Source organism: Scyliorhinus torazame, chromosome 10, assembly GCF_047496885.1.
Source record: "Scyliorhinus torazame isolate Kashiwa2021f chromosome 10, sScyTor2.1, whole genome shotgun sequence".
Lineage (NCBI taxonomy): Eukaryota > Metazoa > Chordata > Chondrichthyes > Carcharhiniformes > Scyliorhinidae > Scyliorhinus > Scyliorhinus torazame.
In genome coordinates, this window is record NC_092716.1 from 134,009,384 (window position 1) to 134,028,341 (window position 18,958).

General features: G+C 50.0%; 1 protein-coding gene across 2 annotated transcripts in view; it reads right to left on the reverse strand.

Moving 5' to 3' along the window:
- Window positions 1-18,958, reverse strand: part of LOC140430941 (zinc transporter ZIP13-like) — a 56,986-nt gene that overhangs the window by 3,552 nt on the left and 34,476 nt on the right. Inside the window, exons 5-7 of one of the 2 annotated variants that reach the window (XM_072518772.1) lie at window positions 17,775-17,972; window positions 17,577-17,666; window positions 6,883-6,933 (exon numbers count right to left, since the gene is read on the reverse strand). In XM_072518772.1, the coding sequence (XP_072374873.1) occupies window positions 6,883-6,933; window positions 17,577-17,666; window positions 17,775-17,972 (339 nt within the window). The remainder of the gene's footprint in view (window positions 1-6,882; window positions 6,934-17,576; window positions 17,667-17,774; window positions 17,973-18,958) is intronic. The other variant, XM_072518771.1, reaches the window with a different exon arrangement.

Below are 18,958 nucleotides of genomic sequence, written 5' to 3' on the forward strand. Positions count from 1 at the left end.
CCCAACGATCAACCTATGCGAGTTCTGGGGCGAAATTCTCCCCCAACGGCGCGATGTCCGCCGACTGGCGCCAAAAACGGCGCCAATCAGATGGGCATCACGCCGGCCCAAAGGTGCAGAATGCTCCGCATCTTTGGGGGCCGAGCCCCAACATTGAGGGGCTAGGCCGGCGCCGGAGGGACTTCCGCCCCGCCAGCTGGCGGAAATGGCGTTTGTTGCCCCGCCAGCTGGCGGAAATGGCGTTTGGTGCCCCGCCAGCTGGCGCGGAAATGCGGCGCATGCGCGGGAGCGTCAGCGGCCGCCGGCAGTTTCCCGCGCATGCGCAGTGGGGAGAGTCTCTTCCGCCTCCGCCATGGTGGAGGCCGTGGCGGAGGCGGAAGGGAAAGAGTGCCCCCACGGCACAGGCCCGCCTGCGGATCGGTGGGCCCCGATCGCGGGCCAGGCCACCGTGGGGGCACCCCCCGGGGTCAGATCGCCTCGCGCCCCCCCCAGGACCCCGGAGTCCGCCCACGCCGCCTGGTCCCGCCGGTAAATACCAGCTTTGATTTACGCCGGCGGGACAGGCAATTTCTTGGCGGGACTTCGGTCCATCCGGGCCGGAGAATTGAGCGGGGGGGTCCCGCCAACCGGCGCGGCCCGATTCCCGCCCCGCCCAATCTCCGGTACCGGAGACTTCGGCGGGGGCGGGATTCACGGCGGCCAACGGCCATTCTCCGACTCGGCAGGGGGGTCGGAGAATGACGCCCCTGGTCCGGAATCTTCCCTAACACCCACCTCATAAACTCCGCGTCTTCCCAGTTTGGGGTGTAAATATTCACTAATACCACCAGCATCCCCTCCAGCTTCCAACTCACATAACGTACCTAATACCCCCCTGCCCCCCCCACCCAGAGTCCGCCACTATGCTCCCCACTTCAAATGACACCCGCTTGCTAATCAAGATCGCTACACCCCCAGTTTTAGAGTCTAGCCCCGAACGAAATACCTGCCCAACCCATCCCTTCCTCAGCCTAGTCTGATCCACTACCCTCGGGTGTGTCTCTTGTAGCATTACCACGTCTGCCATCACCCTTCTTAGGCCAGCCTCCAGCCCGCGTCCCGCACCTCCTCAGGCCTGCCCTCGGGTGGCCACCGTCATCGACCTCCAATTTTTCTCCACGCGCCAGTCCCTCCCCTGTCAGCAGAACAATTCCCCCCACCCACCCCCTCCATACCAAAATAACAATCCCAACCCCCCACAAGAAACTTTCTTGCCCCTCACTGCGCTTCCGTGAGCTAGCCCGCCCAGCTAGACCATGGCGTCAAGCATGCTATCCCGCACTGATCCCCCTCCCCCACCTGTCGAACATACATATGCAAAACATAACAATCCCCAATAAACACAAAGAAGAAAATCCTACCCACCATCCCCCATTAAGAATAAAGTTCACCCGCTTATAAAACTGAGCAACAGCCCAGAAATTGGTACAAAAACAATACACACAGATCCCAAAGAGAAAGAAATTTAGCAGCATAGGTACAGAATTACTCGCCCCCAAGTTCAACATCCTCCATCACCTGCCAGTCCCCTGTCCTTAACAAAGTTCATCGCCTCATAGGGCGATCTGTAATAAAGTTCTTGGCCCTCATAAGTGACCCACAAACGAGCTGGGTACAACATGCCGAACTTCACCCCCTTCTTGAAGGGGGCCGATTTAACTTTATTGAATCTCGCCCTTCTTTTGGCCGGTTCCGCACCCAAGTCCCGGTAAATACGCATGCTGTTTATCTTCCCATTTGCAGTTCCTCGTCTGCCTGGCCCACCTCAAGATCTGTTCCCTGTCAGGAACTGGTAAATTCGTACCACCATCGCCCTCAGTGGCTCATTTATCCGCGGCTTCCTCATAAGCGCTCGTGCGCCCTGTCCACCTCCAAGGGCTGGGTAAACGCGCCTTCCCCCAGCTGCTTCTCGAATATACGTGCCACATATGCCTCTGCGCCCGATCCTTCGCTGCCCTCCGGGAGGGCAACAATCCACAGGTTCTGCATCCGTGACCTGCTCTCTAGATCCTCCACCTTCTCCTGCAGGCTTTTCTGGGGGTCCTTCATCATCCCAATCTCCACCGCCATCGCAGTTTGCTGGTCCTCATGCTCAGCCCCCATCTCTTCCACCTTCTAGATCGCCTGGGGCCCTGGGCTTCCAATCTTTGCTCCACCCGGTCAATTCCCGTCTTAATCGGGTGCATGTATTCCTGTCTTTGCTTAGCAAAGCTCTCCTGGAGGATTTCCACCAGTTGCTCCGTTGACCACTGGGCCGGCAATCCCAGTCCCTGAGCCTCCGCCATGTTTTCCTGTGCTGCAGACTCCACTCCCTTCCTTGCCCAACGATCTCTCCTTTTCAGACCACTTCTGGTCCACGAATCCATACACTGGTGGGGAATTCTTCTCCTCTAGCTCAACAATCTCATATTTTGCCGATTAAATCCTCCATAAGTCGGGGAAAAAGGTCTCAATGGTCCACCACGAGAGGGAGCTACCAAACAAGTGACCACTCACTCCATGGCCGCCACCTGGAGTCCTACCTCTGAATCTTTACCAAGAGAAATTCATCTCTGGACAAAGTAAAGGGTCAAGAAAGACATTAGACTGGAGGTTTCTATGGATTGAAAGCAATGCCCGTTTTACAAATGTTTCTGGTGAAGCAGCAATTTAAATAATGCACTTCTTTCTGCTGTATTCACTGCTCAATCTCCCCTCTCCAATCACTTTGGCGAACATCTCTACTCAGTTCACAACCATGACCCCTGTGGCTTATCATCTTCTCACTACCTGACTCTGATGCTTACCGCTCTGCCCTCAGCCTATTGCACTGCTCCAATGAAGTTCAACACAAGCTTGAGGAACAGCACCTCATCTTTTGACGAGGGACTTCACAGCCCTCTGCACACAACATGCAAGTTTACATGTCCCATTATCACTCTCTTGATTTCCACCAACTCTTCAGCTATTTAATGTGTCTTGTCTTCGACCCCACCACATACTTTCCCCTTTTGTTTATTTCCACCCGCCACCGTTTCACCTTTTTCCTACAATTCAACAATTCCCTGATGATCAAATAGTTATGATATCAGGTTACGACCAGTTTCTCTCCACAGATTCAGCCCGACTTGCTGTGCACATGGAGCATTTGCTGTTTGGAAATGTTCATAGACGTTATATCATTCCAACAGGTACTGGTTTTGACAGGGCCAATGCTGAGAGTGTGGTGGAGACAGGGTCAATACTGAGAGTGTGGTGGAGACAGGGTCAGGGCTGAGAGTGTGGTGGAGACAGGGTCAGGGCTGAGAGTGTGGTGGAGACAGGGTCAATACTGAGAGTGTGGTGGAGACGGGGTCAATGCTGAGAGTGTGGTGGGGACAGGGTCAGTGCTGAGAGTGTGGTGGAGACAGGGTCAATGCTGAGAATGTGGTGGAGACAGGGTCAATGCTGAGAGTGTGGTGGGGACAGGGTCAATGCTGAGAATGTGGTGGAGACAGGGTCAGTGCTGAGAGTGTGGTGGAGACAGGGTCAATGCTGAGAGTGTGGTGGAGACGGTTAATACTGAGAGTGTGGTGGAGACAGGGTCAGTGCTGAGAGTGCGATGGAGAGAGGGTCAACGCTGAGAGTGTGGTGGAGACGGGGTCAATACTGAGAGTGTGGTGGGGACAGGGTCAATGCTGAGAGTGTGGTGGAGACAGGGACAATGCTGAGAGTGTGGTGGAGACAGGGTCAGGGCTGAGAGTGTGGTGGTGACAGGGTCAATGCCGAGAGTGTGGTGGAGACAGGGTCAATGCCGAGAGTGTGGTGGAGACAGGGTCAATACTGAGAGTGTGGTGGAGACAGGGTCAGGGCTGAGAGTGTGGTGGAGACAGGGTTAATACTGAGAGTGTGGTGGAGACAGGGTCAATGCCGAGAGTGTGGTGGAGACAGGGGCAATACTGAGTGTGGTGGAGATAGGGTCAGTGCTGAGAGTGTGTTGGAGACAGGGTCAATGCTGAGAGTGTGGTGGGGACAGGGTCAATGCTGAGAATGTGGTGGAGACAGGGTCAATACTGAGAGTGGGGTGGAGACGGGGTCAATACTGAGAGTGTGGTGGAGACAGGGTCAATGCCGAGAGTGTGGTGGAGACAGGGTCAATGCTGAGAGTGTGGTGGAGACAGGGTCAATGCTGAGAGTGTGGTGGAGACAGGGTCAATACTGAGAGTGTGGTGGAGACAGCGTCAGGGCTGAGAGTGTGGTGGAGACGGGGTCAATACTAAGAGTGTGGTGGAGACAGGGTCAATACTGAGTGTGTGGTGGAGACAGGGTCAATACTGAGAGTGTGGTGGGGACAGGGGCAATACTGAGTGTGGTGGGGATAGGGGCAATACTGAGTGTGGTGGGGACAGGGTCAATGCTGAGAATGTGGTGGGGACAGCGTCAGTGCTGAGAGTGTGGTGGAGACAGGGTCAATGCTGAGAGTGTGGTGGAGACAGGGTCAATGCCGAGAGTGTGGTGGAGACAGGGTCAATGCTGAGAGTGTGGTGGAGACAGGGTCAATACTGAGAGTGTGGTGGAGACAGGGTCAATACTGAGAGTGTGGTGGAGACAGGGTCAATACTGAGAGTGTGGTGGAGACAGGGTCAATACTGAGAGTGTGGTGGAGACAGCGTCAGGGCTGAGAGTGTGGTGGAGACGGGGTCAATACTAAGAGTGTGGTGGAGACAGGGTCAATACTGAGAATGTGGTGGAGACAGGGTCAATACTGAGTGTGTGGTGGAGACAGGGTCAATACTGAGAGTGTGGTGGGGACAGGGGCAATACTGAGTGTGGTGGGGACAGGGGCAATACTGAGTGTGGTGGGGACAGGGTCAATGCTGAGAATGTGGTGGGGACAGCGTCAGTGCTGAGAGTGTGGTGGGGACAGCGTCAATATTGACATGTGTGGTGGAGACAGGGTCAATACTGAGAGTGTGGTGGGGACAGGGTCAATGCTGAGAGTGTGGTGGGGACAGGGTCAATGCTGAGAGTGTGGTGGAGACAGGGTCAATACTGAGAATGTGGTGGAGACAGGGTCAATACTGAGAGTGTGGTGGGGACAGGGGCAATACTGAGTGTGGTGGGGACAGGGTCAATGCTGAGAATGTGGTGGGGACAGCGTCAGTGCTGAGAGTGTGGTGGAGACAGCGTCAATATTGACATGTGTGGTGGAGACAGGGTCAATACTGAGAGTGTGGTGGGGACAGGGTCAATGCTGAGAGTGTGGTGGGGACAGGGTCAATGCTGAGAGTGTGGTGGAGACAGGGTCAATGCTGAGAGTGTGGTGGAGACAGGGTCAATACTGAGAGTGTGGTGGGGACAGGGTCAATGCTGAGAGTGTGGTGGAGACAGGGTCAATACTGAGAGTGTGGTGGGGACAGGGTCAATGCTGAGAGTGTGGTGGGGACAGGGTCAATGCTGAGAGTGTGGTGGAGACAGGGTCAATATTGACATGTGTGGTGGAGACAGGGTCAATGCTGAGAGTGTGGTGGAGACCGGGTCAATACTGAGAGTGTGGTGGAGACAGGGTCAATACTGAGAGTGTGGTGGAGACAGGGTCAATACGCAGAGTGTGGTGGAGACAGGGTCAATACTGACAGTGAGGTGGAGACCGGGTCAGTGCTGAGAGTGTGGTGGAGACAGGGTCAATACTGAGAGTGTGGGGGAGACAGGGTCAATACTGAGAGTGTGGTGGGGACCAGGGTCAATGCTGAGAGTGTGGTGGGGACAGGGTCAATACTGAGAGTGTGGTGGAGACGGTCAATACTGAGAGTGTGGTGGAGACAGGGTCAGTGCTGAGAGTGTGGTGGAGACAGGGTCAATGCTGAGAGTGTCGTGGAGGCAGAGTCAATGCTGAGAGTGTAGCACTGCTGCCTCATGGCGCCCAAGGTCCCAGGTTCGATCCTGGCTCTGGGTCACTGTCTGTGTTTATGTGGGTCTCGCCACCAGAACCCAAAGATGTGCTGGCTAGGTGGATTGACCACGCTAAATTGTGCACTCTAATATTTTTTTTAAAGTAGAGTGTGGTGGAGTCAGATCCAATTGTTTTTTTCTAGCGGACTGGTGAAAGGAAATGCAGGGCTAAGTGTTGATCACTCGGGAGTGGGACCAGCTGATTTGCTCTTGCACAGGGCCAGCATAGACACAATGGGCGGAATTCTCCCACAATTGGCGGGGCGGCCCGTACCGGCGCGAACCACTCCAGCGTCGGGCCGCCCGGAAGTTTCGGAATCCTCCGCACGTCCGGGGGCTAGGCCGGCGCAGGAGGGGTTGGCGCGTGCACAAGGTTGCCGGGGGGGTCGGAGAATCCCGCCCAACGGGTTGAATAGCATCCTTCTGTGCTGTAGGTATTCTAGGAGTGTGGCAGGCACTTTCTTAACTGTGTGCTATGGGGTGGTCTGCCTTTCCACCTGCCCAACCCAAAGTAGTATTTTTCTGGATTGGAAGAGAGGAAAGAGAAGGGAAGTGGGTGGGCATGGTGGCACCGTGGCTAGCACTGCTGGCTCACAGCGCCAGGGACCCGGGTTCGATTCCCACCTTGGGTGATTGTGGAGAGTTTGCACGTTCTCCCAGTGTCTGTGTGGGTTTCCTCCGGGTGCTGCGGTTTCCTCCCACAGTCCAAAGATGTGCAGGTTAGGTGGATTGGACACGCTAAATTGTCCCTTAGGGTGAGGTTGCAGGGCAGGCGGTAGGGTGGTCTTTCAACGGGTCGGTGCAAACTCAATGTGCCGAATGGCCTTTTTCTGGACTGTAGGGATTATATGACAGTGCCTGGTATTAAGGAAATATTTTTTAAAAGAGGTTTTGAAAGGATCAATTATTCATGTTTTGTATAAGCTTACTCACCTCATGTGGAACCTCATGGAGGAGGATGGCCAGGGTTGTTGTGAGCCCAACCTGCAGAACAGGACAGATACACGTCAACAACAACAGAACTGAACTAGCAGACAACTGTAGACACATCAATGACTAGGAATGGATAATGCAACTGTAAGGAGCATATCTCGGTATTCGGACAAACTGTAGCTCACTGCAGATATGACTGAAGGAAACCGTGACAAAGAGATGGTGAAATCTAATTAATTGTAATCATTTGTAGAAAAAAAAAGCTGCCCTGACACCAGTCAAAAATGTAAACCAGCAGGATGTGGAATAAAAACAGCAGTGATAAAATCAGTTGCATTCCTAAAACAAGCACACAAACAAAATATCTCTCACTGAAGAACTTACTTTTCCCCACTTACTTCTTTCAACTTAAAGATGCTGCTATGGGAATCTTTAAAGGTCCTTAATGTGTCTGCTCCTTTAAGGATATGTGAAACATTCTTTGTTCCACTCTTACCCAGGCCCCTTCTTCACCTCTTTTCTCCCCCGTATGTTAATAACTGCATCAATGTTTCCTGTAATTTCTGCTTACTATGGGCCTCTGGTCTTTTGGGCAATGCAGTGCATTTAAAATTGGCGTGCAACCTTGCAGGTGCCTATCTGAAGGCAACATTGCTGTGTGAGACCCATTTGTTTATTGTGCAGCAAGCCTCTTGTCGGCCACAGGCCCCCCCCCACCCCCCGTCAGCCACACGCCCCCCCCGCCAGCCAGCCCCCCCCCCCCCCACCCCCTCCCCCCAGCCACACACAGGCAGGTGCCAGCCACACATAGGCAGGTGCCAGCCACACACAGGCAGGTGCCAGCCACACACAGGCAGGTGCCAGCCACAATTCCCTTGCCATAACTTGGTCCATCTCTATCTCTTTCTTTCCACAACATGTCTCAATTTCTGGAGGTAGGCTATCAATTAATTTCCACTTCAACCCGCTGACTCTCTCAGCTACCTCGAGATTAGGGACTGTTTTAGCACAGGGGTAAATAGCTGGCTTTTAAAGCAGACCAAGGCAGGCCAGCAGCACGGTTCAATTCCCGTACCAGCTTCCCCAAAACAGGCGGCAGAATGTGGCGACTAGGGGCTTTTCACAGTAACTTCATTTGAAGGCTACTTGTGACAATAAGCGATTTTTATTTCATTTCACTACACTTCCTTCTGTCTTGCTCTCAGTATGACTTCATTACATTCTCCTAGTTCTTTCATCAACATCTGTTCTGACAATGCAATCTTCCATATCAGTGCTTCAGATGTCTACCTTCATCCTCAGTGCCAATTTCTCTACCAGTCCCGGTCTTTTCCTCTTCACCAACTGCATCCTTGCTCGCTTTCTTTCCCACCACCAACAGCCCAAAACGCAATCTGGTTCCCGTTGTCCTCGCCTTCAAACCAATCAGCCTTCACATTCAATGCATCATCCTCCATCATCTTCAACCAAACACATCTCATCTCTCCTTTCAGCATTCGGAAAGGACCATTCGCTCCCCACCACCCTGGTCAAGTCCTCAATCATCTCCAGAACTTTCCCTCCCCTTCCTGTGGCACCTAGCCATACACAAGCACGAGAAGCAACATCTGCCCTTTTACCTCCTTCCTTCTCATTTCCCATGGTGTCAAGCACTCTTCCCAACCAACAGCAAATCACATGTACTTTCAATTTAAAATACTGTATTTGCTGCTCACAGTTGGGTCTCCTCTACATGGAGCAGACTAAACACAGGTTGGCTTTGTACAAAACCTCCAAGACGTCTACAGGCATAACCCCAAACCTCTGGTGGTCTGCCATTGTAATTCTCCATCTTGCTCCCAGTCTGATTCTCTGTCATCGGTCACCTGTATTGACCCAATGAAGCTCAACAGCAGCACCCCATCTTTCAGTTAGGCACTTCACAGCATTCAGAATTCAAATTATTTTTATTCTTAAAAAAAAAACTTTCGATCGCCCAACTCATTTTTTCAATTAAGAGGCAATTTAGCGTGGTCAATCCACCTAGCTTGCACATCTTTGGGTTGTGGGGGTGAAACCCACGCAAACACGGGGAGAATGTGAAAACTCCACACGGACAGTGACCCAGAGCCAGGATTGAACCTGGGACCTCGGCGCCATGAGGCAGCAGTGCTAACACTGGGCCACCGTGCTGCCCACCAGAATTCAAATTATAATCAGCAATTTCACATCATAAGCTATGCCCTGAATGGTTTGTTTTTGCAAGGCAGCTGTTCATGACAATTCTGCTTTTCCCATTTCCCACCTCTACTAGCTCCATTTTGAATTGGATTGGATTTGTTTAGCTTCTTTGGTATCAATAGCTTCTCTGTCATTTAATCCTTCCTGGCTCCACCCTATCACAGAGCTATACTTCTGAACACCCTCCATCCTCATTACTGCCTCTCTATTCGCTTAAAATAGATTACATTTCTAACTTTTCCATCTCTACAAATGCTGCCAGATCTGGAGTATTTCCAGCATTTTTCTTTAGTGATACATACAGCAGGACCTGGGGTAGCCCCGTCCTTGAATACGGAAGTGGACAGGCCAGTTGAGTCCGCTCAGTTTTTTTGTGACATTATTACCAAAGCTATCTGGTTGCAAAGTGTGAAGTGACAATGCACAGAAAAAACTGTCAGGAAGAATCTGTCTGGAGCATACACAAATTTACAGAAGCTTGCCCTTGGAAAAAGCATTTCTTCTTTGATCCCCTCTACAATATCAAGTAGAGGGACCAAGAAACACAACAAGCGGTTTATCTGCATCTAGGACAAGATTTGGAAATGGACAGAGGTAAAAGTGACCAATTTGTGCATAATTTGGGTTGGGTTTCCTTGTGTCCGCAGTTAACCCTTTCAAATCAGACATTGCTCCGCCCCATCCCACAGCAGACTACTGTGATCATGAGCATAGTTATTACATGCAACTTAAGACTGGGAGACATACTGTACATCCACTCCCAAAACAAAGGGGTGAAGCAAACCACTGTGAGCATCACCAAGAGCCAAATACAGTGATACCAACATCAAAAGTTAGAGAAAGTGTTACCAACAGACATTGCTCATGATGTTTAGAGCATATAACCAATGTAGACTAAGCAGCATGCAAGGGACATCAAGGTGATTCACAGCTCTAAGTAGCACTTGATTAGATTCCAGCTTATAGCTCATTCCTAGGTATTTACTACTCAATATTAAACCCATCGAACACCTTGATTAGATTTCAGTTTGTCACTCACTCCTGGGTATCTACTACTCGAGGTTAATCATGAAGGTCCTGCCTCTCAACCTAGCCCCCCCACCTGAGGTATGGTAATCCTCAGGCTAAATTACCACTAGTCAGCTCTTCCCCTCAAAGGCAAAAGCAGCCTATGGTCATCTGGGACTATGGCAACTTTACCTAACCTTATGAACCCATCGAGCACCTTGATTATAATATTATTATTAAACCTATCGAGCACCTTGATTAGTTTTCAGTGGGTAACTCACTCCAGGGTATCTAGTATTCAATATAAACCTATCGAGCACCTTGATTAGATTTCAGTCAGTGGGCTTCCAGTGACGTCATGTAAAGAGAAGATGGTTTGGGGTGGTGTACCCGGCACGACTGCGGGTTACACTGGATTCAAATGATCACTTCTTTGATATGCCGGAACAAGTAGAAGACTTCATCAGAGAGAGGAAATTGGGATCGTTGTGAAGAGGACTATTTAGGACTTTGTGTTTAACAGGGGTACTTGTACGATGTATTCAGGCTAATGTGTTTTTACTTTTGCTCTGTTGGGGGAGGATTTTTCAAAAGGGAATGTTTTGCCTTCCTTGTTTTTTTTTCCTTGGAGAGAGGCTTTGTTGCTCTTACTGAGATTTAGGCATTTGATTTGATTTGGTTTATTGTCACATGTACCAAAGTACAGTGAAAGTATTTTTCTGCGGCCAAAGGAACATACACAGTACGTACATAGCAGACAAAAAGAATAATCAACAAAGTACATTGACAAATGGTACATCGACAAACAGTGACTGGTTACAGTGCAGAACAAGGGGCCAAACAAAGAAAATACATGAGCAAGAGCAGCATATGGTGTCGTGAATAGTGTTCTTACAGGGAACAGGTCAGTCCGAGGGAGAGTTGTTTGAGGAGTCTTGTAGCTGTGGGGAAGAAGCTGTTCCTATGTAAGTTGGGGCAAAAAGGAATATATTAGCTCTTGTTTGAGGAGATGTGGGAGGGGAGCCACTTTGCTAGCTATTGGGAGAGGGGAGGCTAGCAAATGGGAGTGGAGTGGGGGAGAGGCTGTGGTCTGTTGGGCCAGGGTGGGAGGGGCGTAATAGGCCGAGCTGTAGGTTTGTGTGGAAGGAGGTTGCGGAGGATATGGTGCCGGGCAGTCTGTGGGCCTGGAAGTGGTGGGGCAGTGTGAACTAACAGGGACTTCTCTTTATCTCACCTGGAGGGCAAGGCTGACGGCCATCTTAGATGGGCCTGGGACCCACGAATTTGGATGGGGATATTGTACTACGGTGCAAATAACTGACTCAAGGGAGCGGGATGGTGAGAGACCCCAAAAAGGTTGATCACCTGGAAAGTGTGAGGTCTGGGGTGCCTGTAACTCACTCCTGGGTATCTACTATTAAATACAAACCCATCGAGCACCTTGATTAGATTTCAGTCTGTAACTCACTCCTGGGTATGTAGCCAGTTAAAATGACTAACTCCCGATTAGAATGGCCAAACCCCGATTTAAAATGGAGAACGGAAGAGGCTGATGGGAAAATCAGCCAACAGGACTCAAACAGACAGCTGCAGGTAAAACAGTGTATTCGCCTCCGAGGAGGCCAGACAGAATCGATACCTGCAGCCATCAACACAACAACACACCAGCCACCTGAATACTAATTAGCAATCCCCGGGAACAATATGCTACAAATTAGACACACAAAGCCAACCCAGACTTTTCGGCGCCAGCAGGAGCCTACACAAAAGAGAGGTGAACGACAACCCCAAGACCGCCCATCGATCAGGAAATCGCTCCAGCATTGGAGAATATCGAACCAAGTGATTGGGACGAAGTCCAATCACTTGGAACCAGGTACAGGGTCCGCCCCGAAAGGCGGGAAGCCCCTGGGGACTATAAGAATAGGGGCCAAGTTCAAATCAACCCTTCTTCTCCTCTCCGCACCCTTCGAGACCCTTCTGCTGACCTTCTACAACAGCCGCAAGAACCGTAAGTCTTACTCCAATGCTCGCTACGAGATAGGCACTCCTGACTATCGACCTGTACTCGCTTTGAATCCCGCAGGCTCAGAACCCATACGAAAGGCCATTCGTTTCCCCGACCTGGTGGGCCATTTCCAAAGTTAAGTATTGGCCTGTTAGTTGTAGGAAGTAACTTAGAAGTAGAATTAATGTATGAGTATTGATTACTGTATATAATAAATGTGCGTTGATTTAACTCTTACTAAGCTGTGTGTTGGATTATTGGTCATTACTCGGACTTGAACCACGTGGCGGTATCAGAAAGATATCTGGCGACTCAAGAGCAAAGGTGATAGAACAAGAGCAAGTAAACGAAGGCTAAAACGAGCAACAGGTATCTGCAATTAAATAAAACCCCATCGAGCACCTTGATTAAATTTCAGTCTGTAACTCACTCCTGGGTTTCTGCAATTAAATATAAACCCATCGAGCACCTTGATTAGATTTCAGTGGGTAATTCACTCCTGGGTATCTGCAATTAAATATAAACCCATCGAGCACCTTGATTAGATTTCAGTGGGTAACTCACTCCTGGGTATCTATTATTCAATATAAACCCATCGAGCACCTTGATTAGATTTCAGTCTGTAACTCACTCCTGGGTATCTATTATTCAATATAAACCCAGGGAACATCTTGATTAGCTTTCAGTCTGTCACTCACCTCCTGCGTATCTATTATTAAATACCGACTCAGCAAGCATCTTGATTTCAGTGGGTAACTCACTCATGGATGCCAGCAATTAAATATAAACTCATCAAGCATCTTGATTAGATTTCAGTGGGCAACTCAGTTGGGTATCTACGATTCAATATAAACCCATCAAGCGCTGATTAGATTTCAGTCTGTAACTGCATGGTGGCACAGTGGTTAGCACTGCTGCCTCACAACTCCAGGGTCCCAGGTTCAATTCCGGCCTCGGGTGACTGTGTGCAGTTTGTCCGTTCTCCCAGTGTCTGCATGGGTTTCCTCCGGGTGCTCCGATTTCCTCGCAAAGTCCAAAGATGTGCAGGTTAGGTGGATTGGCCATGATAAATTGCCCCATGGTGTCCAAAAGGGTAGGTGGGGTTACTGGGTTACGGCTATAGGGTAGAGTAATGGTATTAAGTAGGGTGCTCTTTCCAAGAGCCGGTGCAGACTCGATGGACCAAATGGCCTCCTTCTGCAATGTAAATTCTATGAATATTCTGTGAATGTAATTCTCCCCTGGGTATCTATTATTCAACATAAACCCATTAAGCACCTTGATTAGATTTCGGTCTGTCACTCACTCTTGGCTATCTACCATGCAATATAGACCCATCAAGCACCATTATTAAAGTTCCGTCTGAAACTCACGCCTTGTATATTATCCGATTCCACAGATGCCTATCTATACTTACCATTGTGTTCAAAATGTATTTGAAACAGTTATGACATTTTCTGCTGAGCAAGAATTACTGGAGAAATTCAGGGCAACCTGTTGATTTTGTGAGCAGATGAAATATACTGAGTAACTAAAGAGCAAAGTTAGCTTTGAAAATAGTCAGACAATTTGTCAAACTATATGGCCATACATTAAATAAATTCCTTAAGTGTATTGATTCACTGCCAGAAATGCGACTGGGGAGGATAAACACACCAAAACCACACCAACTTAACAACAAAGATGAGAAGTTTAAAATTAAAACATTTCTTCACCCAAAGAGTGGTGAGCTTGTGGAATTCATTATCACAGGAAGTAGTTGATGCTAAAATATTGAATATATTCAAGAGACGGCTAGATATGGCACTTGGGGAGGATGGGATCAAAGGCATGGGGAGAAAGCAGGATTAGGCTATTGAGTTGGATGATCAGCCATAATCGTGATAAATGGCGGAACAGGCTCGAAGGGCCAAAAGGCCTCCTCTTGCTCCTATCTTCTATGGATCTATATGTAACCTTTTTCCTGTACACCCATTCCACCACTGATCGCTGACCTCCTTTGGCTCTGGGTTAAGTAATGCCTCAATTTTAAACTTCTCATCTTTGTTGTTAAGTCCGTCCATGGCCTTGCTCCCTAACTGCCCCTTTTCTCTGTTGTCTCCTTCATGCCTCTGGCCTCATATCTGTACTCTGGCCCCTTAGCACCCTCAATTTTAATTATTCCACAGTAGGCAGCCACACCATCAGCTGCCAAGCTATAGAATTCTCTCCCTAAATCTCTGTCTCTCTTTCCTATAAGATGTTCTCGAAAACCCATCTCTGACTAATATTTCACTTGATTCAGTGACAAATATTTTGATACAATCCTGCAAACCACCTTGAGACAGTTTAAAGAAACTATACAAATACAAAGCTGTACTGATGTTAATATTTGCATTCCTACGGTTAACAGAGCCTGTGTGTTCGCCCACCTGAGGTAGTTAAAAGCGGACGTGGCTATGTTACAGGAGACACACTTGAAGCTGGGAGATCAAATTAGATTAAAGAAGGTGTGGGTCGGGCAAGTGTTTCATTCAGGACTGGACTTTAAAATAAGGGGGGTGGCTATCCTGATTAGCAAAAGGGTGACATTCGAGGTGGGGAGGATAGAGGCAGACTCGGGAGGCAGATTTATTATGGTTAATGGGAAGCTAGAGGGAATGGCAGTGGTGCTGGTGAATATATATGCCCCAAACTGGGATGATGTCGCGTTTATCAGGAAGGTGTTGGGAAAGATCCCAGACCTTGACTCGCACCGGCTGATCATGGGGGGTGACTTTAATACGGTCCTGGACCCAAGGTTGGACCGGTCGAATGCTAGGTTGGGGAAGCTATCAGCAATGGCAAAGGAACTGCGGGGGTTCATGGAGCACATGGGAGGGGCAGTTCCGTGGAGATTTGAGAGACCAAGGAGCAGGGAATATTCATTCTACTCCCATGTACATAAGGCGTACTCCAGGATAGATTTCGTCGTGCTAGATAAAACACTGTTGGCAGGGGTTGAGGAAACTGAGTACTCAGCAATTGTGGTTTCAGATCATGTACCACACTGGATACACCTACAGGCAGATACGGGAAGGTCCCAGTGCCCACAGTGGAGACTAGATACAGGCTGTTAGCGGATGAGGAGATCTGTGAGCGAGTGAGAGAGACCATTCGGGGGTACATAAAGATCAATGACACGGGAGAGACTACGGCTGGGGTGGTCTGGGAGGCACTTAAAGCGGTTATTAGAAATAGGGGAATGTATTTCGATTCGAGCCCACAGGGATAAAACTGAGCGATTGGGAGCTGGACAGGTTGGTAGGAGAAATCTTACAGGTGGACAGGGGATATTCAGAGTCTCCAAATGCGGAGCTCCTGAAGGAGCGTCAGAGACTTCAAATGGAGTTTGGGCTCCTTTCCACAGGAAAGGCGGAGGGTCAGCTGAGGAGGGTAAAAGGGGCAATATATGAAAGCCAGCAGCATGCTGGCGCATCAGCTGAGGAAACAAGAGGCGGTGAGAGAAATAGGGAAAATAAAAGATATGAGGGGGAAGACGGACCCGGGGGCGGTGAATTAAGTGTTCATGGAATTTTATAGCCAGCTATACGAGTCGGAACCCCCGGTTGGGGAGGAGGGCATGAATCAATTCCTGGGGAGGCTAGAATTCCCGAAGGTAAATGAGGAGCTGGTGGAGGCCCTGTGGGGCCCGATTGGGCTTGGGGAGGTGATAGATGGACTGGGGATGATGCAATCAGGTAAAGCCCTGGGAACCGACGGATTCCCAGTGGAATGTTATAAGAAGTTCTCTGGGTTATCATAGATTATCATAGAATTTACAGTGCAGAAGGAGGCCATTCAGCCCATCGAGTCTGCACCGGCTCTTGGAAAGAGCACCCTACCCAAGGTCAACACCGCCACCCTATCCCCATAACCCAGTAACCCCACCCAACACTAAGGGCAATTTTGGACACTAAAGGCAATTTATCATGGCCAATCCACCTAACCCGCACATCTTTGGACTGTGGGAGGAAACCGGAGCACCCGGAGGAAACCCACGCACACACGGGGAGGATGTGCAGACTCCGCACAGACAGTGACCCAAGCCAGAATCGAACCTGGGACCCTGGAGCTGTGAAGCAATTGTGCTATCCACAAGGCTACCGTGCTGCCCCAGGGTTACTGGGGCCACTCCTGGTTAAGGCTTTTAACGAGTCCAAGGAGCTGGGAGTACTCCCCCCAATGTTAGGAGTGTGGAGTGGGGGGGCAATGGAGGCAGCATATGAGACTGGAGAGGTCGTCAGTGTGGTCACCGATCAGTGACAATCACCGGTTTGTCCCGGGGGGGGCTGGATGGGGGCTTTAAGGTATGGCAGCGGGCAGGGATTGAGAGGTTTGGGGATCTATTCATCCAGGAGGGCTTTCCGACCTTGGAGACATTAGAGGAGGAGTTTGATTTGCTGGGTGGGAACGGGTTTCGGTACCTTCAAGTGCGGGACTTTATCCGAGACAGGTCCCAAGCTTTCCTCGCCTCCCACGGAGGGGACTACAGGATAAAGTGCTGTCAAAAACAGGGGTTGGAGGTGGGAAGGTTTCGGAGATATACAGGGAATTGTTAGAGTGGGAAGGGGCCCCTATCAGAGAGGTGAAGAGGAAGGGGGAAGAGGAGCTAGGAGGGGAGCTGGAAACTGAACTGTGGGAAAAAGCCTGGAAAAGGGTAAATGCATCCTTGTTCTGTGCTAGACTCAGCTTGATTCAGTTCAAGGTAGACCACAGGGCCCACATAACGGTAGCCCGGATGAGTAGGTTCTACGAGGAGGTGGAGGACAGATGTGACAACCATGTTTATATGTTTTGGGCATGTCCGAAACTGAGGGAATTCTGGCAGGGATTTGCAGATGTTATGTCAGAAGTCCTGGAAGGTCGGGTAACTCCAAGTCCAGAATTGGCAATATTTGGGGTGTCGGAGGATCTGGGGGAAAAGGGGGGGGGGGGGGGGGGGACCGATGTCCTGGCCTTCTCCTCCCTGGTGGCCCGGAGACGAATCTTGCTGAGATTGAGGGACTCGGAGCCCCCGAAATCAGGAGTGTGGGTCAGCGATATGGTCGGGTTTCTCAGTCTGGAGAAAATCAAGTTCGCTCTGAGAGGATCAATACAGGGATTCGCCCGGAGTTGGCAGCCGTTCATCAATTTCTTTAACAAAAACTGAATGTCAGCAGTAAGGGGGGAAAACAGGAGGCATGTTAAATAAGGACAGGGAACTTAGTATACGGGTAATTGGGGATAGGGCGGGAGATGTGGGGTACGTGGTTTATGGTTTGTTCTTATTTTAGGGGGTATTTTGTGCGTCGACACACGCGGTTGTTTTAGAAATGTCAATATGTTAAATTGTGAAAATTACAAATGCTTCAATAAAATATTTTCTAAAAAATAAAAAAAATATTTGCATTCCTCCACTCTCTTTGCGTATCATTTTCTTCTCTTCTCTTTTACGTACCTTTCTGCTGACGAGGAAGCTCCCGGCCACTGCCAAACCATGTGTGAAGTTATCAATACCATTGGCAACAAGGTTCAGGTACCCACTAATCTATAAAATATATACCAATGTCAAATTTCCAACAAAGAATAGTGTGGCCAAGTAGAATTCAAGAAAGGATCCATGGTAAGAAACAAAAGTGACCCCCCCCCCACTTACCTTAATGGTTTGACCAGGTTGAGTTGATGCCCTTTGCTGCAGAGCAGAGCTATGGCAGTAACCGTTAATGGGCTGGACACACGAACCATTTTGTTGAGTGCTGGCAGAGGGAATTACTTTTCCATTTTTAAGGCGTTTGATTGCCTTATCCACACCAAATCGCCCATTCTGCAAAGTATTCTTGGTCTGAAAAGGTGCCTGAAAGAAGGATAACAACATTCCATGTGATGTGAAAATGAAAGGCTCATTTACTGCAGGAAGTGTAAACATGAGGATGACTCTTCGAGATGCCTGCTGCAACTACATGAGCATTTTGCTTGGTTGAAAAAAAGGAGCATCGTTCTTCCGGTTGCGGCTATGCCTAGGTAGGTCGCACGGTCGGCAGCTCCCGCCGATTACGGACTTTCGGGCCCTTTTAAGGAGCTCCAGCGGCATTTGAACGACGATTCTCGGTGTGGGAAGGAAACAGTGAGGGTCCCCCAGCACTGTATGGAGTGGACCAAGAGTGGAGCGGTCAGAAAAGTGGCTTTAGAGAAGAGAGGAGAACGGGCACGAAAAAACAAGATGGCGGCGGGCGGGGATCAGGCAGTGTGGACCCAGTGGTCCCGGGAGCAGCTGCTTTTTTTAAGAAGCTGCTTTGCTGACTTGAAGCCGGAGATGTTGGCCCCTATGAAGGCGTTGATTCAAAGGCTGGTGGAGACCCAGAAGATGCAGGGGATGGCGATCAAGGAGGTGCAGCAGAAGGCCTCTGATAATGAGGACGAGATTCTGGGCCTGGCGGTCAGGGTGGAAGCGCTCGAGGCGCTGCACAAAAAATGTCAGGAGAAGCTGGAGGACCTGGAGAATAGGTTGAGGAGGCAGAACCTGCAGATTCTGGGTCTCCCTGAAGGAGCGGAGGGGTCGGATGCTGGGGCGTATGTGACCACGATGCTGAGTACGCTGATGGGCACGGAGCTGGATGGGGTGCACCTCGAAGAGTCACCCTTCCTGAGGCCTCTGGAGCTGGATGGGGCGCACAGAGTCCTAGCAAGGAGGCCGAGGGCGAACGAGCCGCCGAGGGCTTTGGTCGAAAGGTTCCACCGCTTCACCAACAGGGAGTATGTCCTGCGATGAGTGAAGAAGGAACGGAGCAGCAGGTGGGAGAACACCGTGATCTGGATTTATCAGGACTGGACTGCAGAGCT